The sequence below is a fragment of the Diaporthe amygdali genome (assembly GCF_026229845.1).
Source record: "Diaporthe amygdali strain CAA958 chromosome Unknown NODE_19_length_847323_cov_64_739301, whole genome shotgun sequence".
NCBI lineage: Eukaryota > Fungi > Ascomycota > Sordariomycetes > Diaporthales > Diaporthaceae > Diaporthe > Diaporthe amygdali.
Window position 1 is genome coordinate 367,863 of NW_026517039.1, and position 26,551 is coordinate 394,413.

Genomic DNA, 26,551 nt, shown 5'->3' on the forward strand with positions numbered 1-26,551 from the left:
TTAAAAAGCGAGGCGGCGAAGCAGGTCACCGCGAAAACACCCATCTGCTCCGACGGCCGGATTCAATCCGCTTACCAATCACATTTCCGTCGAATGCGTTGGCATCCTACCTTTACAGAATTTTGGGTTTATCTCATTGGTCTATGAACAAGATCTCCATTCGGCTTTGATCGTTGTATTGTAGATCACTATCGTTTTTGATGTTATGCTGTAGTAGTGTGATGAGGAACTTCATGCCAGTAAACCACAAAGTATTACCTCTTCCATCGAACCCACTATGACCAAATCACGTCCGTGCCACAGACGTTCGTGGGCTTTATTCCTTTTTCATTAAACTGATATACAGGTACAACATACGGTTTAGTTCTATCGGTATATAATTTCCCGGATCGATTAGGATGAGGCGCTGGGATGAATATATTGCCTGGATTCAACCGAGAGCTGTCAGGGAGGAGTGCTTTTACGTGATAGGTCCCTAGCTAGGCATACCATTAAAAAACGGAGACATTGATCTCGGCAAGGCCAAAATTTCCCTGGCTTAGAGATACGCTACATCCCCAACACTAGACATGGCTCTACTATAGCACTCCAGCGCGCAGTGGCGAAACATGATGACCGGATGAAAAGTGGGCATCGTATCGAGTATCGCCTTGACCCAAGGATGAAAGTGGTCGAATTCGAATCCTTCCAAATCGACAACGTCTGGGCTCAGGACTCGTGCATCGGCCGAGAGCTCACCGCGGAGCACGATTGCGCTTGCACGGATGATGTTGAGAAGCTCGTCGGCCTTCCACTGTGCTTCGTACTTTTGGAGCAGCCACCGCTCACGCAAGTCTTGCTGCCACCCAGCCACACGGCGCGCGAGCTTCTCATGGTCAAAAAGGATGTGGAATTGGCGCGTCGTCTGTTCATCTATGGTTTCGCGCTTCTGTGGGTCATGACTGCTTACCCATAGACGATGCATAGCGGAGAAGGTCTGCAAATCTGAGGTGGGGACGAGCTGCAATGGACTCGCACCTCCTTCGAACAAGCCGGATTCTTGCACTACGTGGCTACGCGCGTGGATTTTGACGGTCATTAAGCAGACTGAGTAGGCGCTCTGGTATCTAAGGTGGCCAAGAACGCGTGCTTCGACTAGAGCCCGCCTCATCCAGAAGCGCCCACTCAGCCGTCCGCCCTCGTTGACGACGTCGTCAAGAGGTGGCCAGCCGAGCAGCTGAGACATCAAGGAGCACCTTGCTGCACCCTGGACGCTTCGGAGGAGGAGTGGAAGCGGCAGCTCATTCCTTTCGGACCACCCCAAGCCCTGCGGGTCTGAGTTCAGGTGGACGGTATCGCGCGCCGGCCAAAACCAAGGGTTCTGTAATAGAGCACTGGCGTGGTGGTTAGGGAGGCGCTTGACGTCCTGCTCTGAGGGCAGCAGGAGGCGGCCGCCCTCCTCGAGTGCAACCTCGTAGGCCTCGCGGCACGACTGGGTGAAGGACGGTGCTGCCGCGTTGCGCCTTGTTGTGTCCTCCGGGCGGCAGTAGCATATGCAGCGATCGTCAACCATGTCAGGATTGGGTGGCATAGATATCTCGACAGTACGGGTGGTCGGGATGCACAGCTGCCACACGCGTCGACGAAGTTCTGCAGGGAGCTTTGGGAATAGCGGAAAGTCGGTGGTAGTCGACATCGTAATGTGAGGTTAGATGGGGTGCACATGGATGTGGTTGATACAAGCAAGCGATAGCAGCTCTGTTCGGTAAGAGTTCCACTGCTCAAGTGAGACAAGTCCATTCTATTTATATGTAGCGACTGACGGACCCCTGAACGTTTTAGTTGCTAGCGTGATCCTCTTGACTGTATAGGTCTTTGGTCTGTTCGGGTGGCTAACGGAGCTTGACTGTATTTCTTGTAGTCACCACTGAAATGGCAGCCGATAGTCCTTTCTCTGGATTCACGGATGCACATTGTTTCGAATTGTACGTTCTAAGTAAGATGGCAATTATAGTACAACTGAATGCCTTCTTAATCCTCAATCGGGATCGTTATACATCAGACCGTACCAAAAGTGGCAAACAGACATTGATCAGGAGAATAGGCCCGGATCCTTGATCCTATTGTCTCTGCTCTTGGCATGTCAAATTGTGTTGCCACGAGAGTGAGGTTTGTATGGTCTCAGACAAGAGAATGTTGTGGCAGAGATGATCCCAACCTCTGTGTTTCAAAGCTTTCTACATGATGGGAATCATTTTCGCCCACAGGATGTACTGTAAACCCCTTGACTACAGCTTCGTACATATTGAAGTCAGTCTGATATGTGGGTGGGTAAGATCAATGCTCGATCACATCTCCAAGCCACGGACCATACTTGATCTTGATCCCAAGTCTCAGAACTCTGTTCAGTCTCGTGGCCACAACGCCTCCGAAGCCCACGGGGTTGCCGCACGTCCTGACAGCTTCATTGTACTCATCCTCGCTGGCGTACTCCTCCCTGAAGGAACACTGGGCGAAGTCTATCTCAAATGGCTGCAGGGAGGGCATTTGGACGATCATGTTGCGTGGTTTGCAATCCCAGTTCATAACGCCGCATTTGTTGACCTCTTCGGCGACCTCAACCGCACTTTGAACCAGCCCTTGCCAATCAGTATCGGGTGACGCCTCCGTCATGTCTAACAGGCTGTCCAGTATGAAGCCATCGATGCGCTGAACAAGGATGCCGCCGACTCGGAAAAAGTCGGTGTCTGACCGCGATGGGTCAAGGGAGAAAGATGTCGTTCCGTAGAAAAGTGGCACGCACTTCCCTTGGAGCTTCTCGAGGTGCTCATATGCTCGTATTTCAGACCTCCAACGCTGGAGGGCGCGGTACTGAAGCCTGCCCTCTTTCTTTGCGGTCGTCTCCCATGTATCGGCGGTGTCCTCATCGTCCTCGAAAGGGAAAAAATCCCATACGCCCTCTCCCTCCTCCATGTCCATTTCCTCAATGTACCTGAAGAGGCTAGGTGCTTGCCCGGACTGCACGTATCTCTGCCAACAAGCCTCGACGCTGGGGCTGTGGTATGCAGACGAGCTCCCGCGAGACTGCTCCCCATAGCGCCGATCGAAAAGCTTGAGGACAGCTGTCCGTGTCTCCCTGGTGCTTGACACCCACTTTACCTCCATTGCAGGCGACATGGTGACATCAAAGACCTTGGTGACAGTCAAGTGCACTCGCTCCTCGGAGGGCGTATCACGTGTCCAGTTGATCGTCAGATCCAACACCATTCCCTCGACGTAGGGCCCGGGGGTGTTGCTTGGAGCTACAGGGCCGCTCGTTGTTTCATTTAGGGTCTCTCTGGTGTTGCTGTCGCTGATCTTGTCACAAGGCATCTTGTTCTTGACAAAGGAAAGAGTAGCTAGTAAGGCGGATGGGCGTAAACAGCTTGCAGCCCAGCAGCTTGAATAACAAGAGTGTTAATTAGATAAGGACGCACCTGTAGATGCAGCGGTGTGTACAGTGTAGACTGAGGAGTCTCAGTGTGGGCACCGAAGTGGGAAGCAATAATTAGCAACTGGAATTATGTAGAAAGCCTGCAGTAGACGTGTCTGAGCACAACGGTCGGGGTTGGGAATGTGTGAGCACGACGTTAGTGACGGGAAGGCGGCTGTGGTGTGAATGTTAAGAGAGTGTGTGGATACGCATAGTCAGCACTATCAGCGTAGCATTAAGTAACATGTTCCAGCCCTGACTGTTGGAGGCACAGCGTCAAGGCAGCAGTGCCATAATAACCGTCTGAATATATGGCCGTAGGCCCGCTGCTGCAGGCTGGTCATATGTTGTTGGTTGATCGCTTGACTCTCAGCTCGTCCCTCAGACCTCAACTTTGGAATATTCTTTCCCGCCTTCTTTTTGTTCGTCGCCCAAAACTCAGCACGTCGGATTTTTGCATTTGGCTATGGAATCTCTTGCAGCAATGTCGCGGAGGCCGCATTACCATCGATGTGGACACACACCTTGTAATCGAGACGAAGACAAGCGATGGTTCATGCTTGAGGTCAAGATGCACGGCAGAACCCTGACCATCAATGTGTGCCCAGAGGAATTCCATAACTCGCCCACGAGACTTGATGAATTCACTCAGTACCTCGAGATGCTGCAATTAGACTTGGAGGGAGAATGGCTTTCAGATGAGGAGGAAAATGACGATGTACACGGAGGCGGCGAATCTCCCATGCAACGCCCGATGCTGGACTTAAGTCTGGATGGCTGTTATGAGTGGGCCATCAGGCCCTTTTTGCCGTTGTTGGAGGAGCTTGCCCCACCACCAAGTGACGCCGCAACGATCACCCTGCAGCAGTTTTTCAGCGGCGAATACTTTGAAGCCGGCCTGAAAGCCATTGACGATATCTTACACCCAGGCGTCATTCATACGAGGGACAATATGGACAGTGTATTTGGTAATGCAGGAACTCTGTGGAAGACAGCATGCCCCACCTTTCAAGCAAGAGAAGTGGAAGTCCTCTCAAACGATCCAACATATATCCTCGTTGACGAGCCGACCAAGGTTCGGGTCCAGGGCAAAGAGCTGTTTTTCAAGGCTTTCCAGGATCCAGACGATAGCATTGGGGCTCATGAGGTCCTAACTCTCGAAAAGATATCAAAGGCAAGCTTCAACCCGCAAGAGGTGCGCACATCACATCTATACGGCATCGTCCAAGACGACAAATCGCATGTCATCGGCCACTTGTTGCACTATATCCAGGTTGACGACACATTGTACGACAAGGTTATTGAGCTAGGATCTCTCGGCAGCGATGTGAAAGATAAGTGGAAGAGACAGGTGACGGATACAGTGGAAGCACTCCACAGGGCTGGCATCGTCTGGGGCGATGCGAAGGCAAGCAATGTCTTGGTGGATACCGCCGCGGACGCGTGGGTTATCGACTTTGAAGGCGGTCGGACGGATGGATGGGTTGACCGTGACAAAGCAGGCACTATCGAAGGAGATTTGCAAGGCCTTCGAGCAATCATAGTCTTTATTGGCACAGGGAGAGAGCCTGTAATCATGGCCTGAGCGTATGGTTCCGGTGGACCTTTGCGGTTCAGCATCACCTAGAAAGCATAATACTTCTTACTCTTCTTTCTTCCTCAAACTAAAACTGGACATGATTGGATGCTCTCGCAACGGCATCTCACACCCCGGATGGCTGTGCCCACTGCAACTGACCAGGATCGTGCAGCAAGTGCTTGAAGACTTGGGCAGTAAAATGAGCGGATGGGCAAGCCAGGATCAAGAATACTTCTGACATTGTCTGATAGGTGATGCCTAGAGCACAAACGCGTTGTGTGATATTTGACACAATAGACAGATGGGTTAATGTGCTAAAGCAGGGTGGTTTCTCGACTGATGACTTGTTTAGTAGGGACTGTGATAATAGTGGTGTAAATCGTGGTAGGCCCGACATCTGCTGCTCCGCCCATCCCCAGAAAGCGCATGACGGCAGTCAGATCTTGTTGGTCACAAAAGTTGATAACCCTCATGGGAATAACTTCACGTGCTAAGAAGTTGACATCGGTGGATCTCAAATCAATGGTCATGTCTCAATGTCACCTGTATGGCTCATAATCCACAAGTCCCTCTCGAGTTCCACCCTTGACGTAGTCTCCACCGCCAACTCGAAGTCAATGAGAGCCGCTGACCCGTCCTCTCTAGCCAAGCAGTTCCCCGCGTGTGCATCTCCATGAGCAATCCCCCTTTTGTGCATCCGCCTCAGGGCAGAGAGACAGGCTTCCATACGGCTATGTTGCGCTGCCCTCTTCTCTGCCTGCTGCACGTACTCGGTGATGAATCCGATGATGCGACCGTACTCCGTGACATGACCCAAAAATAGCGGTGTAATTTGTAGGCCGTATAGGTGCCGGTAGACTATAGTCTCATGTGAGATGGACTTTATATCTCCTGGTAGACCTGCCATTTTGACGAGGACCGGTCTGGCGCCGAAGTCTGGATGATGTACAACTTCCAGCCGGCCCCGTTGGAGTGTCGCAACTCTTGTCAAGTCACCGTACTCGATCATGCGAGGATGCCAACCAGCTATATCATTTGTGGACTGATTATATCCTCGGAGCCCAACGGGACTCCTATTATTGGCATTGGCATCATTCCGATTGCTTGCTAGTAGATTTGAGAGGCTTGGTAGAATTGGTACATCCTCGGTATAGACGGGCCTCAACTCCGGCTCTCGAGCCCCATAACGAAGTTTTATAGCCACTGTGATGACAGCAAGGAAAGTTAAAGATCTTATTAATGACCGAACAAAAGGGTCAGGCAGTGACTGCTTTGAGACAAAACGCAGTAAGTGCATGACCACGACTTACTGCTGTGGTCCAGTCCAGGAAACGAAGGCCGTTGTGTGATGGTGGCCAGTTTTCTAGACAGACGCCGAACTCCAAACTTGACAATTTTCCTCTGCAACGCGACTCGACGTGATCATGGGGCGTCACGTCTCGGAACAGTGTCACGTCTGCGGGCTTGTGTTGGACCTCCGGCATGCACTACCCCGGTCAAGGGGGCGACGTGATGGATATCAATTCAACGGTACGGTCCATGCGATGGCTGCGGCTCGGATCTCGGTCAAAAGCTTGTTAGTTGAGCATCAAGCACAAATCCGGCCGCTTCGGCCAATTAGCCGGCCAAGCTGAGGCAGGATAAAGTCGCCTCGGTGATGCCCACCGCAGTACCTGAAACGCCCCGTCCCAACTCATAACCTCCAGATCCTCGGATCTGCGACGAACCACTCATCCGATAGCCCACCCGCCCCTGCTGACATTCTGTCAATGGCAAGACTCGACGATGATCATGAGATGGCCCTGGTGCAGCTCGATCAGCCGGATCACGGCACATTCACATACTGAGCAGAAGTGCGAGCGGGTATATAAGGATGTGAATGATGCCAAGAGTACGTCTGGTCTTCCGTTCTCTTCTCATCCACCACACACTTCTCACTCATTAACATTTACATTCACTTACGACCTGGTTGTCGTCGCTCACTTTCTAAACGCACATATTTAATTACAATCTTTCGGTTTGATACCACATTTCACTTCACCAGTCAAAATGGTCCGCATCACTCTCACTACCGTCCTGGCTTGTAAGTTACATCCCAAGTCACACATTACACTACCTTGCCACCATCCTCAAGGACAAGTACTAACCTTGTGCTATCAACAGTCGCCGTCTCCGCCCTCGCTCTGGCTCCCAACAACGCCGGTGCCAAGGATGTCGGCAACGGCCAGGCCCAGCAGTTCACCACAGGCGGCTGCGTCGCCGACGCGGACTGCCGCAGCGCGTGCTGCGCCGAGATCAACACCAGCGGTGTCGGCATCTGCTCCGCCGAGGGCGCCCAGTTCCAGAACGGCAAGCAGGGCTGCGGCTTTGTTGACCCCAACTCTGCTGCTACTATCGCCGCTGCTCAGGCTCAGGTCAAGAAGCAGGGATTCTAAGGAGGTCATGGCTGTTTTTGGGTGGGAGGTGTGGTGGTGACATAAGGGTAACCTCGATATGGAACAATCAGTCGTGAAGTAGTCCAGCTTCATGCCCCAGAGGCAATATGTTCAAGGTCATCCAAGTCTAAATTAAGTGGCCGACTTTGGGTACAAAGCACAATTGCAGGCTTTCTGAAGCCTCCAATTCTAGTGTCATACAATATGAACAATTGAACATATATGTTCCAATTCTCTACAATACATTTCTATCGTACCTCAAATCTAAGTAGACTTCTCAGCGTCATCTAGCTTACTATGGTCGCCCTTGGCAGCGGTCTCAATATCCCGGCCATGCACCACAACACCCACGCCATTGCCAGCCAGTTCGGACTTCAGGATCGGAGGGCCAGCAAAGTGCTTCCTGCCCCACACGAAATACCACACCAGACTGATAGCAGCAAACCCGGCAAACACAACACTGGCGTAGTTCATCGTAGAGGCAGTCAGGTCAGTGAGCACGGATGGCATGCAGAAGATGACAATAGACAGCGCGACCCAGCACAGTGTGACAATGTTAATAGCGTAGCCAAGCTTTCCGAGCGAGTACGATGCGTATGCCACGGCCTTGCGGCCCCTCATGACAGAGACAAGGATGGGCAGCGCATAGGATGCGCAGAGGCAGATGGTAGCCACGCCCGTGAAGCTGTTGAATGCAGCCGCGGAGCCAAAGTAGATGAGACCCAGCAAGCAGTCAACCAGGAAGGACAGGGTCAGGCCCCAGAGAGGAATGTCGAAGCGCTTGTCGATGCGGCTCCACAGGCCAGAACCGGGAATGGCACCGTCACGGGCGAAGGCGTAGGTGCACCTGCTGGAGGCGGTGAGGGCACCAATGCCGGCGAACAACCAGATGCCGAGGATGAGAAACAGGAGGCCGAAGCCACCGCCGGCGCTACCGGTAGCGGTCTTGAAGATGAGGCCGACCGGCTGGCCGTTGGCGACGGCGAGCAGCTCCTGGACGTCGGGCAGGACGAAGAGCACGGGGATGAGGTACAGTAGTCCGGTGACGCCGGCGGCGACGACGGAGAGCACGATGGCCTTGGGGACCTCGCGCTCGGGGCTCTGGACCTCCTCGCACATGGCGGCTACCATGCCGTAGCCGGTCAGCACATACGCGGGCTGCAGCAGGCCGACGAAGAAGGACCATCCGGGGGCCCAGCCGGAGCCGGAGGCGTCAAAGTGGGCAAAGACGAACTCGCCGCTGCGCCGGCCGCCGCGGGCCATGGCCAGCAGCACGACGAGGATGATGATGACCGAGGCGCCGGTCCACCAGATGCACAATGTGTTGATCTGGTCGAGATATCGGCTGCCGAAGACGTTGACGAGGTATGTGACCAGCATGACGGCCCAGAACATGAGGACCGTCTGCCACGCAGTGGCGACAAAGTCCTCGCGCCAGAGGGTGATGCAGCTGAGGATGAGCTGTGCGCCGCCGAAGTTGATGGAGAGTGTTACGGTCCAGTTTCCGACCAGGGTGAGCCAGCCTGTCATGCGTTAATTACGTACTTGTAAAATTTCACATCGAAGTGAACAGGAGACCATAACAGAAGAGAGTCTATACGTACCAGTGATCCAGGATGCTATAGGCGCCCATTCGGGTGTAGACAGCAGAGCGGCCCAATAGTAGACGCCTCCGGCAGTCGGGTACACGCTGCAGATCTCTGCGAGGGACGCGGCAATGCAGATGCTGATGAGCGACAGCATGACCCAACCCCACAGCACGGTGACAGACTGGCCGTTGGCGAGCGAGTAGAGGAAGGTGGTGGACAGGCCGTAGGGCACGGCCATGATGGCGAAGCTGAGGCCCAGCACCGACAACATCGACAGCGAGCGGGGCAGCTCGGCCTTGTAGCCCATGCGCGCGAGGTCATCGTCTGCCGCGCCTCCATGGCCGGCGGAGGCCGAGTGCCGGCGGGCGCTGGACGCCGATGTCGAAGTCGGAGGTCTGCTCATGGCGGTGATGGCTGCAACGGAAGTGGTGCTATTCTGCTGTCGTCGGTTGAGACGAAGACGGGAGCAGAGGCAGAGGCAGAGACCGACAGTCGGGTGGTGTCGCGTGCGGCTGCGGCTATTTCTGCTGCTGTGGTCCGGGTTCTGGGCAGAGAACAAGAGGCCAAGGCCATGTGGGTTGCAGTGCGTGAGCTAATATGCCAATGTGCAGCGGGCTAGCCGGGTTATCAATGCATGGAATGGGACGAGAGGGAAACCAGGAGTCCCAGGATCGGATAAGGGACTGGGGAGCGGGAGATGACAGGTGATAGATGATAGCTGGTGGGAGATAGATGCGCGATGCAGTAGGTGATAGGCAAGCTCACGGTGACCGAAGACCGGCCCTGACCAAGGAAGAGCCAATGCAGGCCCACTTCTCAGGGGACCTGGCGATAAGAAACCTGCAAGCCTGCGTGTCCCGATGATGGATGCGGCCGGAGGAGGGCAATAGAGGAGGGAACCATCTTTGTCTAGCCCGGGGCGACTTAGTCATGACACCGAAGTAATCCCAAGCCCAATCTATGTGGCTGATAGCGCATCAACGCCCATGCCATTTCGTAATTAGCGTTCCAATGGGTTCCGACAATCTGGGGCCCCAAAGGCATGGGGTTTCTTGGCGGTTGGCCAGACAGAGTGAGATCATGGCACTTGGGTGCGTGCATCAAACACTGACAACCGGCCGTCTCCACCTGCTGTGCTGCACAGCACAGGCATGCAGATATGCAGGAACATCTATAAGACATGTCAGTTCCCGTCAGTCAGATGAATCGCTGGGCCGTTGACGATCGATTCGATAGGCCATACTCCGATTATATTGTCGAAAATTCTCAGGCATACCGTCATCAACAATGGGAGGCAGGTTGATCTCCTAATTACAATCCGCGTTGACCCATATAGCCCCCTTGATAGTCGATCTTGCACATGATCATACACCTATGGACATGCTTACAAAAAAAATCTCGTCGTTGCTTTTGATAGGGCATGATTGGCCCTGCACCCTAGGACGCGGGTACAGTCAGCACGGGCTACGTCGCTTTTCTTCAGGTAGCGCACAACGGGAGTGTGCAATTGAGCGCTGGGAGGTCTATACGAGTGTACAGATGTGTGTCGATCATTGGTGTTTCATTTCGTTCCATCATCGGATTTTGCTGCCATTCAAGGAGAGTACATCGTGATGTGTGCACGCTGATAGTTGGTCCGTGGTGGTCTTCCATCCTGCTCTCAGAGGCCCGATTGTGTTTTGAAGCCTATCATTAAACGGGGAAGCAGCTCTCATGATTATCATCAAGGGTTGGCTCTGGCCTTGCATTGGTGGTAGTGGATACTGCTCTGATTGTCTAGCCTAGGGCTGGCTTTATTGACGGAGAATGCTCGGGTCTCGATCAAGGCCAGGTGAGACCCAGCCGACCCTTGCCGAACTCGTAGTCTACCTGGTCGTCGCCTCCCAACTCCTCGTGCAACAGCTGGCTTTATTTTCCCCCATCGCTGCATCGTCGTTCTTGGTCACCATTGCACGCTATCATTACCTACCATGCTTGAAAACAGCGCTTGCAAATCAGGAAAGCAAAACAAGGATATTTCCTAACGATTCGGTATTGGAATGACGGACATTCTCTGAAGCGCGCGGACAGCCTTCGGCCCCAGCTCATCCCTCCGCCGCCGGGTCGCCAGACGTTGCTCGTCCGAGACCTTCCGGTCATCTCCGCCCTCAACCTTTGCCATGGCAGCCTCCTGCAAAATCTATTTCAGTCCTGGCTTGTTACTTTGAGAGTTTCCGGGCATGCTTACCATATCTACCTACCAGTGAGTGAGCATATCGCTCAATTCGTCTACGTTATTCAATACTTTCAGGCCGGTCGTCAAGGCATCCCTTGAAGATATTCCATGACTGCTCGTCGCCAGGGCCATCGCTTTCATAGGGCGCTAGATCCTTCGACAGCCACAAGAACTCGGTCTCTCGCACCCCCGACTATTGTTTGCCTACGAAGCCGGGGAGACCGGCATTAAATAGAACTCCGGCGAAATCCGGCTTGAGATCCTCGACGTCCTAAGTCTTGATGCCGTCTCGTCTACAGATCAAGCGTTTCCGTGTGTTGATCCACGACAGAATGAGCCGCTCGGCGCCAGCATCGACCACGTGAGTAGATGCTTTTGCCCAGTTCAGGCCGCGATGCCAACGCGTTGACCTCGTGACGGGGTGAAAGCACTGGACAAAGGCCGCCTGGGTGAAATCGGCAATTTCCTTGAAGAGTTTGAGACAGTAGTGGTCTGGACAAGATCGAGACTGTCAGCCACGAATATCGCATATTTCATCATACCAAAGTTCCTCGAGCAGACAACAGTTGCCTAGGGATCATACCGAGGCTGTCTAAAAGTCCTCTACTCTAATTTCCTGACGACATCGCCGGCTTCAAAGCCGCCCGATAATAGTCCTGGGGTTCAACGGACCTTCCGCAAGTCAGCAGCTGACACTTAGTCCTACTTGCGGCGGTCTTAAGAAAGAACTCGGCTTTTTTCCATGGAGCTATGTCGGGAGGAGTACCCAGCGCCTTGGGAGAGCTATGTGCTCTCTAAGCAGTTTGCGCTCATTGTAAAGCATCTCGTCTTCACGCTCCCTCTACAAATATTTTGGCCCAGGGGGCACCTCGATCTTCTTCTTTGCCCCTTGTTGTATCCTCAAATGTTCAACCAAGCGACTATCAGGGTCAACATTCCCAGATTGTCCGAGATTATTGTCCACATTGAGAGCGTTGAATGCGTTCTTCAGGCGGTGGGTCAGTTACTCGCAGGCCGTGCCAGAATGAGAATCAGGATTCATATATCATGATCATTGTGTGTATTGTATGGTGTGAATGATTTGCATCATCGTCGATGACCTGCATGTCGCCTCCGCGGTACGAAGCCCTACTATGACGCGTCGTGCTTCTTGGGTGCTCAATTGGCTGGCGCTGTCGAATTAGGGTTGTTTCTACTTCTTCATTGAGTGTGCGTTTGATTATGAATACCGTATAGGAATGAAGACTGTCACATGACAACAAGAAGTTTTCCCTTTCTCTCTTTTTTCACGAAAAAAGAAAAGAAATCGAAAAAGAGAAGGAAATAGATTCAGGCCATAGCGCTACCGTAGGTTCCTTAATGAGTCGCCTGACAACATCAAATATATTAAGTACTCTGAGTAGAGTGAAGACTAAATTATCTCTCCTAAAGTTTCCTCGGCAGGAAATATGTCGATATCTGTTGGTAGAGACACAACGGCATTGAAACTTTTGCATAGCGACCAAATGCCCATATGTAGCTGCATCTTATGAAGCAAGCATTCAGGCCAACGGAGCCCATCACTTGGATAGCAGCCATCAATTTTTCTCTGAAAGATTACGAAGGACTTGTATCTCAACCTTTTGGCATCATACTCACTGAAACATCCGTTATCCCAGCCGAAGCACTTTTCTAGACTCGACGATACAGAGGAAGCAACAAGCAATATTCAATCAGAAAAGTCCGACCAGTCCGAGTAAAAGTCAGCAGGTTCCTCGTCTGTTGTCCTGTCATCCTCTCGCCACTCCTCTCCAACAGGGCCCGTGATCGGCCATTTGTTGAGGCCCTTTTGCTGTTTGTCCGAAACGACAAAGCGCTCTTCAAACGCAGCTCGCACCATCTTTCGAGCCGCAGCCTTGAAGATGCCTGGATGCGACACCACGAAAAGTGTTGCGTTGAATGCCATGTTGCTGTCCTTGATATCGGACTCGAATTCGTCGACAAGGAACAAGTACAGTAGCTTGAATGCCGCGTCCCGTGCCGCCCTTCGGTGTCCTTTCACCGCTTTTCCGTAGTCGTCGAAGTCCGTCTTCCCCTTCTTCATTTCGTCGAAGACATCACGAAGTTTCTGTCCCTTTAAAAGATCGATGGCAAGAAAGTGCAGGGTCTCGCAGACTGTGTGATAGTCCTGAAGGTTCAGGGGCAGCTTGAGGAAGAAGTTCCTGTAGCCGATGTCAACGCATTGGTTGATAATGGTAAAGAAAGGAATATCGCCGTGCACGGGCACCGAAGCTGCACTTTGACCAGAGAGGTCCTGGAATCTGGTGAAAGCTGCAAAGTATGGGATCTTCTCGGTATCGATGAGGCATTCCTCCTCTCCCACTTTAACCTTGACTTTTGAATTATTCTGTGGCAGAGCTGAATGTGAAGCCATGTCGATTAGTGTGGCGATAGAATCTTCAAAGAAAGCCTTTGCCCATAAGGCAAAATCCTCGGAATTTATCGAAGTGTCAAAATTTTGCTCCGCATAAATCCCAGTCTTTTCTCTTTCGTCCTTAGTTAGTAAAAAAAAATGCGTTGATGGTTGGTGGGTTGGCAGCTATTCCGGCGGGGCTCGCAGATGCATCTGCGGGAGGCCTACCATGACGGCGAATATGCAGGTGTGATATCACCCGGCCGTTGCCACACTGCGTATCAGCCAATGTCATCCTCGGGGATTCACATGTTCTAGAAATATAGATCACCTAATTGGACTAGTCGACTAGGTGCTGTCGTGATGCCGCTGGACAGCAAATGGTCGAATGCAAGCAAATATGTATTTTTATCAAGGATAGACAGACTTTCGTTTTGATGACCTACCTTGTCCTTTTGTCAAACATGGTTCCACATGAGCCATGGTTCTGACCTGCAGATAAGCGAACCGTTGAGAACATGCGTTCTTGCAACAAGTATCTGCGCTCAGATCCCTTCGGGCTTTCAGGCATTTGTTGATAATATGGGTCATGTAAGGGTTCATAGAGCGTTGAAGGTCGTGGAAGTACATTTGGTAGCTGCTGTAGGTCCGCGAGTATACTAAGTGCTTTTTCTGTGGCACGTTTCATACCGCGTACGAACCAGATGTCCCGGTCACCATCCAGTACGGCCTAGGGAAACAACCGAGGATGAGGTGTGAGGGGGCCATCCTTGATCCAGAACGGTTTGTGGACATACTCTGTATTAAATCACGCTTTGGGATATTGTCAGAAGCTGATGGATGCTTCTGATATTGTTATTCTAATCAATCCTACTTCTCGGATTCGAAAACAATGTTGTTCTGCTTTCTCATATCCTCCATCGCCGTCAGCACATCAGTGGTAAGCTCCCTCAGCCTGCCTTCTGTCTTCTTGTCGCTTTCTTGGATTACACGTCCAAGCTCCTTGGCCTCCCAGGTCAGGTTCAGAAAGCCTTGATACTCGGGCTTCGTATCTCCTAGCTGCTCAGCTTCCTTTGACCCGCGAGGGAAGAACTCGATAGTGTTGATATCAGTAACCCCGGTGGCACCATTGACCCTGATAGTGCCCTTCTCGCAGTATATTTCTGTGGGTGAGGTCGACGTGTATATCTTGCTCGTGTGAGCATGGACGGTGAACTTGGCTTTGTGTCTGGATGACTCTGTGCTATACTGCAGAATTATGTGTCCCCCGCCATCGACACCCGTGCGGATGATAACTGGATAGTAAGTCTGCGCTGCAGGCTTTCCAAACAGACCAACTGAGAACATAACAGGATAGCAACCCATGTCCCACAAGGATCCGCCAGAGAACTTTGGTGAAAGCACGTTCGGCTCCTCTCCTTCGAGGAGCACCTTGGCGTACCGAGAAGAGTAAGAGGCCATGGAGACACTGGCACCGTAAATGGGACCAAATTTACCACCCTCCTTCGTCTCGCTGTCCAGCAACGCCTGTAGCTTGAGGAAGTTGGGCTCCTGAATGTGCCGGAAAGCCTCCAGTAGGAACAACCCCTTTGAGTCGGCGAGGCTGTATAGAGCCGTCATTTCCTTGACATTTGAGGCGATCGGCTTCTCGATGATGACGTGCTTTCCGGCATTCAGCACCTGTAGTCCTTGCTCATAGTGGAGCGAGTTAGGCGAGGCGATGTAGACCACCTCAACCCCGACGGAGCCGTCCGAGAGCAACGAGTCCAAGTCATTGTAGGACTTGACGGAAGAAGCATCGGTGATCGATGGCGTCTCTGAGATGAACTTTCTTGCTGTATCGAGGCTGCGGGAGTAGACTGCCACAAGTTGGAACCTCTTGCTTTCGTGGGCTGACTGCACAAACGAGTTGGTGATCCAGTTGGTGCCGATGACGGCGAGCTTGAGTGGGGCTGACATCTTGGAGGATCTAGGTATGTGCTATGATGAGGAAGACGATGTGGCTGATCGCGGCAAGCTCTGAAGATAGCTTGATGTGTGGTTGGTCGGTTGAACCAATATTCCGAGAAACATACCACAAATAGCTCGCATGCAGATCCCATGCGGGGGATACGCCGAGCCAATCGAGCTCAGCTGCTGTCAAAATCGTGTCTTGTGGGACCCTGATCCCTTGTCAATCTCGCCTGCGAGTCAAGCCGCGCGCTTGCAGGAACCGCCCGAATAGTGGATATGGTTGACGGGTGCTTTTGAGATGAGTAGACCGTAAACAGTCTAGACCTATAGCTTCACGAGATCAGCTCAATTCCCCCTAGGAATCGCCCCCTACCTCGCCAAGGCCAAAATAAACTATTAAACGTCGAGCTCATCCCAAAAGTCAGCATGGAGCGTCCCTGCCGAGAAGATCCCTTCTCTCTCTATCATCTCGAATTCCCTTATCCCGGCCCTTGCGCCGATCACATTCCTTTTACAATCAGTCACTCCTTTGCTGTTTTCAAATTTCATTTACTATCATCATGGTCAACTCTATTCGTGGCGCCTCAAAGGCTGCCGTCGCTGCTTTTCTGGGCGCGGCCGGTCTTGTTCAGGGACTGAGCACGGAAGAATGGCAGGCTCAGTCCATCTACCAAGTCATCACGGACCGCTTCGCTCTCCCTGATGGTGACTCCAATGCTGCCTGCAACGACCTCGGAACCTTCTGCGGTGGCACCTGGGCCGGTATCAAGAACCAGCTGGATTACATCCAGAACATGGGCTTCACCGCGGTCTGGATCTCGCCGATTGTGAAAAATATCGAGGGAGGCACGAGTCTTGGAGACGCCTACCACGGTTTCTGGGCCCAGGACATTTACTCCCTGAACGAGCACTTCGGCACCGAGGATGACCTCCTTGCCCTGTCGGAGGAAATTCACAAACGTGGCATGTACCTGATGATCGACGTGGTCACCAACCATATGGCTTTCCCTGCCGACATGTCATCGTGCGACTATACTCAGGCAACCCCATTCAACTCTGCCTCTTACTACCACGACCCTTGCGTCATCAACGACGATGATGCAGAGAGCGTGATTAAGTGCTGGGAGGGCACCACCGGCGTGTCCCTGGCTGATCTGCGGACTGAGGACACCAACGTCCGAGAGATCTGGAAGAGCTGGATTGCCGATCTTGTCACCAAGTACAACATCGATGGCCTCCGTCTCGACACCACCAAGCACGTCGAGAAGGACTTCTGGGAGGAGTTCCTGGCCTCCGCCGGTGTGTTCGGTACCGGTGAGATCCTCAACGGCGACCCAAATACCTTCCCGTCCTGGGTTGGCGATGTTCCTGGCTTCGTCAACTACCCTGCGTAAGTCTTTGTCTCCATACCCCTGTGCTGTCCACGGCCGTGACCCACTAACATGGTAACAGCTACTTCTGGCTCACCCGTGCTTTCGCATCCAGCTCGGCCACCATGAGCGAGCTCGTCACCGGCATCAACGAGATGAAGTCGCTGCTGAAGACCAGCACTTTCTCCTCTTTCCTCGAGAACCACGACAACCCCCGCTTCGCGTCGCTCACACAGGATATTACTCTCGCCAAGAACGCCCTCGCATTCTCCATGCTCATGGACGGCATCCCAATCATCTACCAAGGTCAGGAGCAATGGCAGGAGTTCACTGGCGCCGAGGCCCCCTACAACCGTGAGCCCCTGTGGACCTCAAGCTACAACACCACGTCCGAGCTGTACACCTGGATCTCGACCCTGAACAACGCCCGCACGTTGGCCATCACCCAGGATCCCACCGCATACATTGCCTACCAGGCAAACCCTATCTGGAGTGATGACCACACTGTCGCGATGAAGAAGGCCGACGTCGTAGCTATCACCACTAATGTTGGAGAGGCCGGAAATGTCGGTGCTGTCTCGCTGCCTGCCAGCTCCACCGGCTACATTGCTGGCCAGGTTTACGTCGATCTGCTGAGCTGCACGCAGTACACTGCAGGCACTGATGGTGGAGTCTCCGTGACGATGAAGGCTGACCCCATTGTGCTCTACCCTGAGTCCAGGCTCAGCGCCAGCAACAGCACCCTATGTGCTTAATTTTGACACTGTGGCTTGAGGACTGCTTGAATTATCCATGTACATAGCGCCTAGATCTGACCATGCTAACAATACTCTCGAAATAGACATAGACTATAGATGGTAATTTGATACACTATACCGAACTGCTTACTACAATTTCATCGAAATGATTTGAAGTGACTAAATGAGGAAAAATCTGTCATATAGTGTAGACATGTCAATGTTCTGAACTGGATCTACGTCAAGGATCTATGTTGGATTCAATAATCCACTTTGTCCATCGAAAGCTCTCCGCAGAAGGAGGATCTTTGGTAAGAATAGGACGATTCAGGAAACAAACTCGGAAAAGAACGAGCTCCTTCCTCGCGCCGTACGCATGTCATTTAACTGACACAAGTGCTCCGCAGTGGGAATGAGATAAACCCCGTTTTTGTAATGAAGCATTGTACGTAGCAGCACCCTGGATCTTGTTGATTTGAGCTTCGATGGGAAAATGCGAATAGCGTGGAGTATTTGTTCGTAGTATGACAATGGCTTTGTTGACTCTCCGGAAAGGTAAAAGGTTTAGCGGACAAGAGTAATGGTTACATCTTTGGGAGGACTGAAGACGCGAACTAGTAATCAGAGCATGCAATGTCGAGACAATACTTGTTCTCTTATCATATTTGCAGGTTTCACAACACATTGTTCCGCATCCTGAATGCATTGTTTCCTTTTTTCCTGACTTATCATCTTCATTGGGACCTGAATAGATACGATTTGAAATTGCTATGTGATGGTGTTCATCGTCGTGTACATATGGAGCTCTTCACATGCGCCTTAGATCGTTGGATGACCCAGTTGTTCGCCCTATCACATTGCTTCTGTGTCTTCTTTCCGATGCTGTTCTATCCACAGTATCTCTGATCTTGCGTCCATGATGTCGAGCGGGCTTTGTTAAAGGAATGAACTTGTGCCCGATTCCCGGCCTGTCAAGTAGCCGTCCGATGCCTTGGTCAAAGATCAGTGGGTAGTCTAATGTGTTGATATGTCATTCTAGGCCCGGATACTCAGATCTACAACGCCGCCTCTATCCTCGCAGTGGCTGACAGTCCAGAGGAACCAGTCGTGATAGCTACTGTAAGCACATCTGCCTTTCCCTAGCTTAATGGTTGCTCTTTCACTTTTATTTCTTCTCGTTATTCCTGGCCCCTCCCCTCCCCAAGGCACATTCGTTGGTGGCTGAATGGCAACAGCTTGATGTGCTTGGGATTTTTGCCCGAGGTTTGTCAAAAGGAACGCGTCAGTTGTTCGGTTGTAACCCTGTGTCACATACCCTGTTGGAACATCACTGCTACACTCTCGAAAATGACAACCCGTCATTGCAGAGCCCCCTGTGGCTTACATCCCCGTTCAAGTTTATCCTACGAGAAAGCATCCTATAGCTGATTATCTTGAAAAAAAATTATCCCCCAAAAGGTTATCCTATAGAAGATATTCCCATAGAAGTTATCCCATAGGAGGTTATCCTGTACTTCTCCTACTTCCTTTTCCTTATTCCAGAGATACTGTGGCTGGGAAGCGGATACCCGTCCTTACGCTCATATTATGATATGGCCAATCCGTGCTTGACAGAGCTGTATCCTTAGTTCTGGGCCAAAAATTTGGGAACACCACGTTTTGCAGGCAGGTAGTAAGCGACAAGAGCTAGTGCTTTATGTGCACAGTACTGTACTACGTTACATTGTTCAGGCCAGCAGAGCATAAAGCGGGGAAGGCTTTCCAGAAGGATACGTCCTCGTGATGCAGGGACCAAGAGCGGGGATGATCGTTTCCTAGCCACACCAGAATGATTCGGTCTAGACTGGACCGATAACACCCAACGCAAACCAACAGCTCTAATAGCCGGGGGATCATTTGATATGGAGTTCCTGAATGCAGTTGGATTGTGGGGTACCAGGCGGGACCCTGAGAGGAACTGATACTACCTCCGGGTGAGAATCCCCATTCCATCCATGCCCATGCACGACGATGCATGGGCTATCAGTGCGCCCCTCGGGTACCCAATCAGCCGTTGATCTGGGGTATCAATGGCACGATGGAAGGGGAATTGATGGGCAATACTACACAGGATCCAGTGATACGGAGCGGGACATGATTCACTGGGGTCACAACCACAAACATTGAAATTGTGCCGGTCCCCTCCTACGATGGTTGGTGTCTTTTTCAAATCGTTTCGAGATTGAAGACGGTTTGTCACCCAGGCCATCCACCCCCAGAGACCAAGTGTCCGCCACGGTCTGATCAGCACCTGCTCTTCCACTGGTTCGCGAGACCCATCCACCGCCATGGCTGAGAAGGTTGAGACCGCGAATGAGGGCATCTCGACTGCCGACCCAGAGAAGGCACCTCACCATGTGGGCGAGGACGAGAACTGGGGGGACCAGATCCCCCACGAGATGCTCGAGACCTTGGCCCCCAATGGCGAGACCGAGTACATCCTCGACAAGATCAACAACATGAGCGAGGAGGAAGCGGTCGAGATTGTCACTGAGAGCCTGCGATTCCACGCTGACGACTGGAACTTCCCCACCGATATGCGCGAGCGCATGACCCGGCTGCTACAGGGCAGGAAGCTCTACGGCGAGTTCTACGACCGCGATCTCAGGATCGACGCCACCATGATGCGCTGGTCTTCTCCATATCCTGGGGTTCGGGCTGTGCAAGAGCTCGAGATGAACGACGACATCCCGATCGAGACGTTCAGGGCGTACTTTCTTGGTATAGGTTGGGTGAGCAAACATGCAAGTTCGTGATTAATGTTTGCAGCTGACAAGAATCCACAGGCGGTTATCGGAACATTTATGGCAACCTTCTTTAATTCTCGCTTCCCTTCTATCTCCCTCGGCGGGGCTGTCATCCAAATCCTGCTCTTCCCCTGTGCAAAGGTTCTTGAGTATGCCCTGCCGGATTGGGGCATCACAGTCTTCGGGACGCGTCACTCGCTCAACCCCGGTCCCTGGACCTTTAAAGAACAAATGTTCAGTACGATTACATATAATATCGCGATCTACACCACAAACAGCTATTCCATGATCCTGGTCCAAAAGATGCCAATGTTCTACGGCGAGAAATTTGTGAACTTTGGCTACCAATTCATGCTGACACTCTTCGTTCAGACCATGGGTATGGGTCTGGCTGGCTACCTTCGCCGCTTCAGCGTCTACCCTGTGAAAGCACTTTGGCCAACGATCCTGCCAACCATAGCTATGAACAGGGCGCTGACGAGGACGGAGCCCAAGGAGACAATCCCCGCATTTGGGCGGAATTGGACGGCGTCGCGGTACAAATTCTTCTACATCTGCACCATCTCCATGTTCTTGTACTACTGGTTCCCAGGGTTTTTATTCACAGCGCTGAGCACTTTCAACTGGATGACCTGGATCGCGCCGCAGAACATCACGCTGGCCATCTTAACGGGCTCGAGCCTGGGGCTTGGGCTCTTCAACCCGATCACCACCTTCGACTGGAACGTGGCGACGTCTTCCTACGCCGCTCTGGCGCAGCCTTTCTTCGCCACTTGCACCATGTACATTAGTACCATTCTGGGCGGCTTCATCATCCTGGGAATTTACTACAGCAATATGTACAACACCGCCTATCTGCCTATCAACTCCTCGTCAGCCTTCACCAATAACGGCACTGCGTACAAAGTCCAAGAGGTTATCACCAACAACAGGCTCGACCCGGAAAAGTACCAGCAGTACTCGCCGCCGTTCTATACTGCTGGATACATCTTGACTGTTGGCGCCAACTTCGCCTTCTACCCGGTTTACTTCCTCTACATCACCTTTAACCAGTGGACGACCGTCTCGAACGCGTACAAGGACTTCTGGGCAGGGATAAGGCGTGGCAAGGGTAACTATGAGGGTGCCATGGACATCCACAGCCGGTAAGTGCCTAGCAGGACGTGCCTTCCTTGTTAGGCCAGTTCGAGGGAAATGATCGAGCCTATTTATGACCATGTCCATTGCTCCCGTCTTTTTTTTACATCAGCGGAGCAGCGTGCTGACAGACTTCTAGACTGATGGCGCGCTACCCCGAGGTCCCGGACTGGTGGTTTCTGCTAATTCTGGTGTTGGCCATCGTGCTCTCCATCGTCTTCCTTGAGATCTACGACCTCGCCACGCCCGTGTGGCTGACGTTCCTCGTGATCGGCATCAACTTGATCTTCGCTGTGCCATTGTCCTTCCTGTCCGCAACCACAGGTACGAACCTGGGCCTTGGCTCGCTTATCCAGGTCATCACGGGCTTCGTCTTGCCAGGTAACTATAATGCCTACCTGTACGCACAGACACTGGGATCGTGGGCGCTGGCTGGGTACAGTGACAATTATGTGCAGGTCAGTTCCTCTTCTTCCTTTGATTGAGATCTCTGGACGGCTTCTTCACCACGTTTGAGTTCCACCATGTCGTCAATTACATCTCGTGTGGCCCCCAACAGCTATAATGGCTAGCAAAACCTGACCATACCGTTACCGCGTAACATACACACACATGTAGCAGCAATCAGACGCTCCTCTGGCTCACAGCAACGGCAAACAGGACCAAAAGATGGCGCACTACTGCAAGATCCCGCCGCGCGCCGTGTTCCGCAGCCAGATCGGCACCATCATCATAACGTGCTTCGTGGCGGTGGGCACGCAGGACTTCATCATGAACCACGTCGAGGGGATATGCACGTCGTCGCAGCCGCAAAAGTTCACGTGCGCCAACGACGGCGCGCCCATGTACGCCAACAGCCTGATGTGGGGCGTCCTCGGCTCCAACATCATGTTCAACTCCATGTACCCGCTCTTCAAGTGGTGCTTCCTCATCGGCTTCGCCGTCTCTATCATCTTCCTCGTCCCCCAGTACTACGGCCCCATCTACCTGCCGGGCGTCAAGGAGAGGCTGAGGACGAAGCTCAGCCCGCGCACGTTCGAGCTGCTCGACCGATCGCTGTTCCCTTTCGTGGCGTCCCTTTTGTGGCTGAACCCTATTCTTATCATCCAGGGTATCCAGCACTGGGCGCCGTCCAATCTGTCGTATAAGACGCCGGGCATGATTCTGTATGTTGATCTCAAGTCCTTTTCACCTCAAGTTCGAGCTAACAATTCTGTCTAGATCCTTCATCTTCATGTACTGGCTCCCCCGGCGCCATCTAGCGTGGTGGGAGAAGTACAACTACGTTCTCTCGGCCGCGTTGACGGCGGGTGTTGCCATTAGCGCGCTGGTCATGTTCTTTGCGGTGTCCTACCGTCCAGTCAGCCTCAAATGGTGGGGCAACACTGTCAGCTCGGCAGGAGTTGATGGTAGCAGTGTTGGGATATGGCCAATTCCGGAGAGAGGGTACTTTGGCCCGGAGAAAGGTCACTTTCCATCCTAGACACATTGAAACCATGAGACCTCAAGAGCAAGTTTTGTAGAAGAGGACGTTGGGTCGGAATTGAACAGCTTAAATACAATGTGAATTTCATTGGGTATCTTGGTATCTCTGCTTGTGCTGTAGTCCTGATCAAACCTGGTGTCCGACAACCTCTTCCCAATACGCCATCCGTCCCTTGATAATTCTAAAAATCAGTAGCGCCTTTGAATCCCTGCCAATTAACACTGTAATGATTCAACTGTGAGCACTCACTCCCGTCCTGATGAACGACGGGCGCTCGGTTGCCTGGCCGTCTTTCAAGAGATGCGCCAGCTACCTACAGCTGACGGCCTCTAGCTGGTCGGTCACTGTGTCCGACAGAATCCGTTCAACCACCCGCCACTTGCTCTAGGACACATTGGCAGGCCCTTTCCAGACGTTCCTCTTGCCCGACTTAGATACAACGATCGGTCGGGTGCGCGGTTGCAGCGGGGTGTACCAAGGTAGCTCTGCCTCCTCCTCCTCTTTGACGATAGGCTTGGTACCTCTCTTCTTCCTGTAGTTTCTTCGTCTGGACCGATGGCTCCCATTGTGGACTGGCCTCGTGCTTGAATTCTCTTCAATCTCACCCTCACTGTCCTCTGTACTCTGAGCGGCCACACCATCGGCTAAGCCAGTGCTTTCCAGACAGGCAGGACACTTCCGGCCCTCGAACCTCATCCCCTCTTCTAATTTCTCTCTCGACATGCCGCATTCCACACAGTGAAGCCCACAGAGAAATCTATAGCAGCCTTTGACGTGGCATTCGACCTTCCAGGTGCAGTCCTGGCCCAGATGCGCGACGCCACAGCGACACCGTTTCAGCTTGCACTGCGAGCCGCTGTGGCCCTTCATGCCACACATGCAGCAGCGCGCCTTGCAGGTCATGGCGTTCTTGTGCTTAAAGTGCCCACGCGGGTACGTGTTGCCGCACTCCCGCGAGCAGAGCACAGCACACTTTGCCGCGACGTGATACTGAGGGAAAGGTCCGCACTTACACCTATTGTGCTTCGCGACAGGGCAGTTTGGTGCCGTGTGAAAGTTCCCATGCTCACCCGCCTCTTGGCCATGTTCTTCATCTATGAATTTGGCGAACACTTTCGGTCGAGATAAGGTAAGCTCACTTACAACGTAGGTACTGTCAGGGCTTGGTGCGCCGCAAAATCCGCATGGCTTTGGACAGTCAGCCAGATGCTGAACTGCGCAATTTGGGCACCGATGTGTCCCAAATTCGCACCGATTGCTCTCGTCAAAGACTTTGTGCAGCATCTTGTTGAGCTCCGCCCATTCGACCGTTTCGATATCCATGCCGTAGAAGAGCATATTATCTTCTAAACGATGACTGAGAGCATACAAGTGTGCCGAGTACTCTTGGGCTGACGACAATTCCTCAGAACTATTCTGGATATCCTTCCGTGCATTATTCTGATGCTTTTCGTGTTCACTGTCCTGTCTGGTACGGGTGTTCCAGTCAAACATCTCGGCGATCCGCGTTCTGCTTAGGCTTCTTCGACGGCTGCGCTGGTACATCGTAACGGGTCCCATCCGCGGAAACGTCAAAAAGCCCCTCAAGTGATTGAACGACCGCGGAAGATGGGCGGAGGTGAACATGCCATGTGGCGGCTCACTTGTCGCTCGCCGATGTGGACGCCTAGCTTGTCTGCCCCTTTCGACGATGCCATCCCTGCACGCGGACGTGGACCAGATCCCGTCGCGATCAAGTCCCCGTCCGGTCATCCCACTCGTAAAATCGACTGGAATCGACGATGACATGTCCAGAAGCCACTGTTTCTTAAAACGCCAGTTCCATGAGGGGACATGCAAGACTCGTCTTGGTGCCTGCCCCTCGGGCCACGGGTATACCATATCCATGATGCGGTCTCGAAAGTGTTCGTGGTGAAGCGACAGGATATCCCTGTTCATATCAGTGCTGGTGGCCAGGTACTTGATCCTTGCCGCTCTCGAAGAAAGCAGAGGCTGTCGCAACCGGGGAATAGATGCACCTCCATCATGCAAAGGGGTTAGTTGCGTGGCCTGTAGCTGCGCCTGGAGGGCTGCGAGGTGTTGAGTGTCTTCTGGGTACCACTTTTTCCCATCATCTCCAATATGTATGGCGTCACGCTTTTTGCGCTTCTGAGCCAACGCAATGTGACTCTGCTCTTCTCGTGGGCCTTTCGGCAGGGTATCGTATGAGGACGGTCTGGGTGTCTGGATGGCCTGTAGCCACAGCCTTAGGCAAGCGTCGTCTGTCTCGAGATAGTGCCTCCTCACCAGGTCCTGTATTTCTTCTCCGACGGTCACACGGACCTTTCCCTCCTCTTCAAGTGCCAGTGGGATTTGCCAAGTTTTGCGTGTAAGGCCGCCTTGTACACGTCCATGAGACACCACTTTAATGTGCTTGAAGGCATAGAGAGGCTCGAAGTGATCGTCAGTGATGCTGCAGGTGGTGAGCATCTTTCGAAGTAGCTCAAGATCCCTTGCCAAAGCTCGGTCGTGAATCTTGATAGGAGCAAAGTTGTGGAGGCCATTCTCTTTGCTGCGATGAGCATCGTAGGCTTCGGCCAGTTCTTTGCTGCCCGGGAAGAGGAACTTGGAAATGATACGGTTGACGAGAATGTCGCGGGCGACAAGACGGCGGTGCTCGTAGTTTTCGAAGGGTAAATGAATGTCGAGAGGATAGTGTCGGACATGCGGCGGCCGTTTCTTATCGTCGGATGATTGAGCCATGGCGATGCTTGGGGACGGTGCAGGGCGAGATCTCTGTCGAAACGGTAGGTGTTGAGATTGTGGGAGGATCTTCTTCAATTATGGTGTAGCAGTAGATTCAAATGAAAGAGGACGATGGAGTGATGATACATAGAAAGGCAGCTGGGCAAGTTGCCTTCTAGTGCTGTCGATTTGGTACAGCCTGAGCCTTTTCTGTCCCCACGCCGTCGCCCACCACGTCGACCCTCAACCTCATAGCTTTGTTTTTCAGTGCATCAAGCACTCAACTAGCAGATTCAAATTTAATTAGAAGTATGGCTGAATGCGCTGTTTGATGAACTCCATTCACATTCAATGGAACTGGCAGCTCAACGAGTTCGGAAGGACTTGCTGATTGTTGCATTGTGGAAGCAACATCAGACATGACTTGGCCTGACATCACAGCACACAAGTAGAGAGAGAGTGCAGCTATCGATAAGATATGATAGCGGAGAGGGTGGGGGTGGGGGCAGCTGCTGTCTGTGGCAGGCCAAATGCAGCCCCTCCCTGTCGTTCTAGCTGTGCCGTGTGCGCCATACAAATTTGCAAACAACAACAGCAACGCACAAATATCGATACAACACAAAGTGTATGCGTTCAATTTAAATGCAACAATTTGGAATCAATTTTGCTACTTTGAAGAATCTCAAAATATATATGT

General features: G+C 52.4%; 10 protein-coding genes across 10 annotated transcripts; 4 read left to right on the plus strand and 6 right to left on the minus strand.

The window, feature by feature from the left end:
* Nucleotides 1–538: 538 nt before the first annotated feature.
* J7T55_010469 (Glycoside catalytic domain protein) lies at nucleotides 539–1,675 on the minus strand (the record flags this gene model as incomplete). Its single annotated transcript, XM_053145016.1, has 1 exon — nucleotides 539–1,675. One exon carries the CDS (start codon nucleotides 1,673–1,675, stop codon nucleotides 539–541), a length of 1,137 nt encoding a protein of 378 aa, XP_052992316.1.
* Nucleotides 1,676–2,316: 641 nt separating this feature from the next.
* J7T55_010470 (uncharacterized protein) lies at nucleotides 2,317–3,351 on the minus strand (the record flags this gene model as incomplete). Its single annotated transcript, XM_053145017.1, has 1 exon — nucleotides 2,317–3,351. One exon carries the CDS (start codon nucleotides 3,349–3,351, stop codon nucleotides 2,317–2,319), a length of 1,035 nt encoding a protein of 344 aa, XP_052992317.1.
* A 584-nt stretch (nucleotides 3,352–3,935) lies between these two features.
* On the plus strand, nucleotides 3,936–5,036 carry J7T55_010471 (uncharacterized protein; the record flags this gene model as incomplete). The annotated part of the gene is made up of 1 exon (XM_053145018.1): nucleotides 3,936–5,036. One exon carries the CDS (start codon nucleotides 3,936–3,938, stop codon nucleotides 5,034–5,036), a length of 1,101 nt encoding a protein of 366 aa, XP_052992318.1.
* A 2,043-nt stretch (nucleotides 5,037–7,079) lies between these two features.
* Nucleotides 7,080–7,465, plus strand: J7T55_010472 (uncharacterized protein; the record flags this gene model as incomplete). Its single annotated transcript, XM_053145019.1, has 2 exons — nucleotides 7,080–7,113; nucleotides 7,194–7,465. The coding sequence occupies 2 exons, from the start codon at nucleotides 7,080–7,082 to the stop codon at nucleotides 7,463–7,465; spliced, it is 306 nt and encodes a 101-aa protein (XP_052992319.1).
* A 264-nt stretch (nucleotides 7,466–7,729) lies between these two features.
* Nucleotides 7,730–9,457, minus strand: J7T55_010473 (uncharacterized protein; the record flags this gene model as incomplete). The annotated part of the gene is made up of 2 exons (XM_053145020.1): nucleotides 7,730–8,988; nucleotides 9,070–9,457. 2 exons carry the CDS (start codon nucleotides 9,455–9,457, stop codon nucleotides 7,730–7,732), a joined length of 1,647 nt encoding a protein of 548 aa, XP_052992320.1.
* A 3,520-nt stretch (nucleotides 9,458–12,977) lies between these two features.
* On the minus strand, nucleotides 12,978–13,682 carry J7T55_010474 (uncharacterized protein; the record flags this gene model as incomplete). Its single annotated transcript, XM_053145021.1, has 1 exon — nucleotides 12,978–13,682. One exon carries the CDS (start codon nucleotides 13,680–13,682, stop codon nucleotides 12,978–12,980), a length of 705 nt encoding a protein of 234 aa, XP_052992321.1.
* Nucleotides 13,683–14,531: 849 nt separating this feature from the next.
* J7T55_010475 (uncharacterized protein) lies at nucleotides 14,532–15,620 on the minus strand (the record flags this gene model as incomplete). The annotated part of the gene is made up of 1 exon (XM_053145022.1): nucleotides 14,532–15,620. The coding sequence occupies one exon, from the start codon at nucleotides 15,618–15,620 to the stop codon at nucleotides 14,532–14,534; it is 1,089 nt and encodes a 362-aa protein (XP_052992322.1).
* A 554-nt stretch (nucleotides 15,621–16,174) lies between these two features.
* On the plus strand, nucleotides 16,175–17,739 carry J7T55_010476 (glycoside hydrolase family 13 protein; the record flags this gene model as incomplete). The annotated part of the gene is made up of 2 exons (XM_053145024.1): nucleotides 16,175–17,004; nucleotides 17,067–17,739. The coding sequence occupies 2 exons, from the start codon at nucleotides 16,175–16,177 to the stop codon at nucleotides 17,737–17,739; spliced, it is 1,503 nt and encodes a 500-aa protein (XP_052992323.1).
* Nucleotides 17,740–20,048: 2,309 nt separating this feature from the next.
* J7T55_010477 (uncharacterized protein) lies at nucleotides 20,049–23,127 on the plus strand (the record flags this gene model as incomplete). The annotated part of the gene is made up of 5 exons (XM_053145025.1): nucleotides 20,049–20,492; nucleotides 20,547–21,652; nucleotides 21,784–22,102; nucleotides 22,263–22,810; nucleotides 22,866–23,127. The coding sequence occupies 5 exons, from the start codon at nucleotides 20,049–20,051 to the stop codon at nucleotides 23,125–23,127; spliced, it is 2,679 nt and encodes an 892-aa protein (XP_052992324.1).
* Nucleotides 23,128–23,514: 387 nt separating this feature from the next.
* On the minus strand, nucleotides 23,515–25,872 carry J7T55_010478 (uncharacterized protein; the record flags this gene model as incomplete). The annotated part of the gene is made up of 1 exon (XM_053145026.1): nucleotides 23,515–25,872. The coding sequence occupies one exon, from the start codon at nucleotides 25,870–25,872 to the stop codon at nucleotides 23,515–23,517; it is 2,358 nt and encodes a 785-aa protein (XP_052992325.1).
* Between the last annotated feature and the right edge of the window lie 679 nt (nucleotides 25,873–26,551).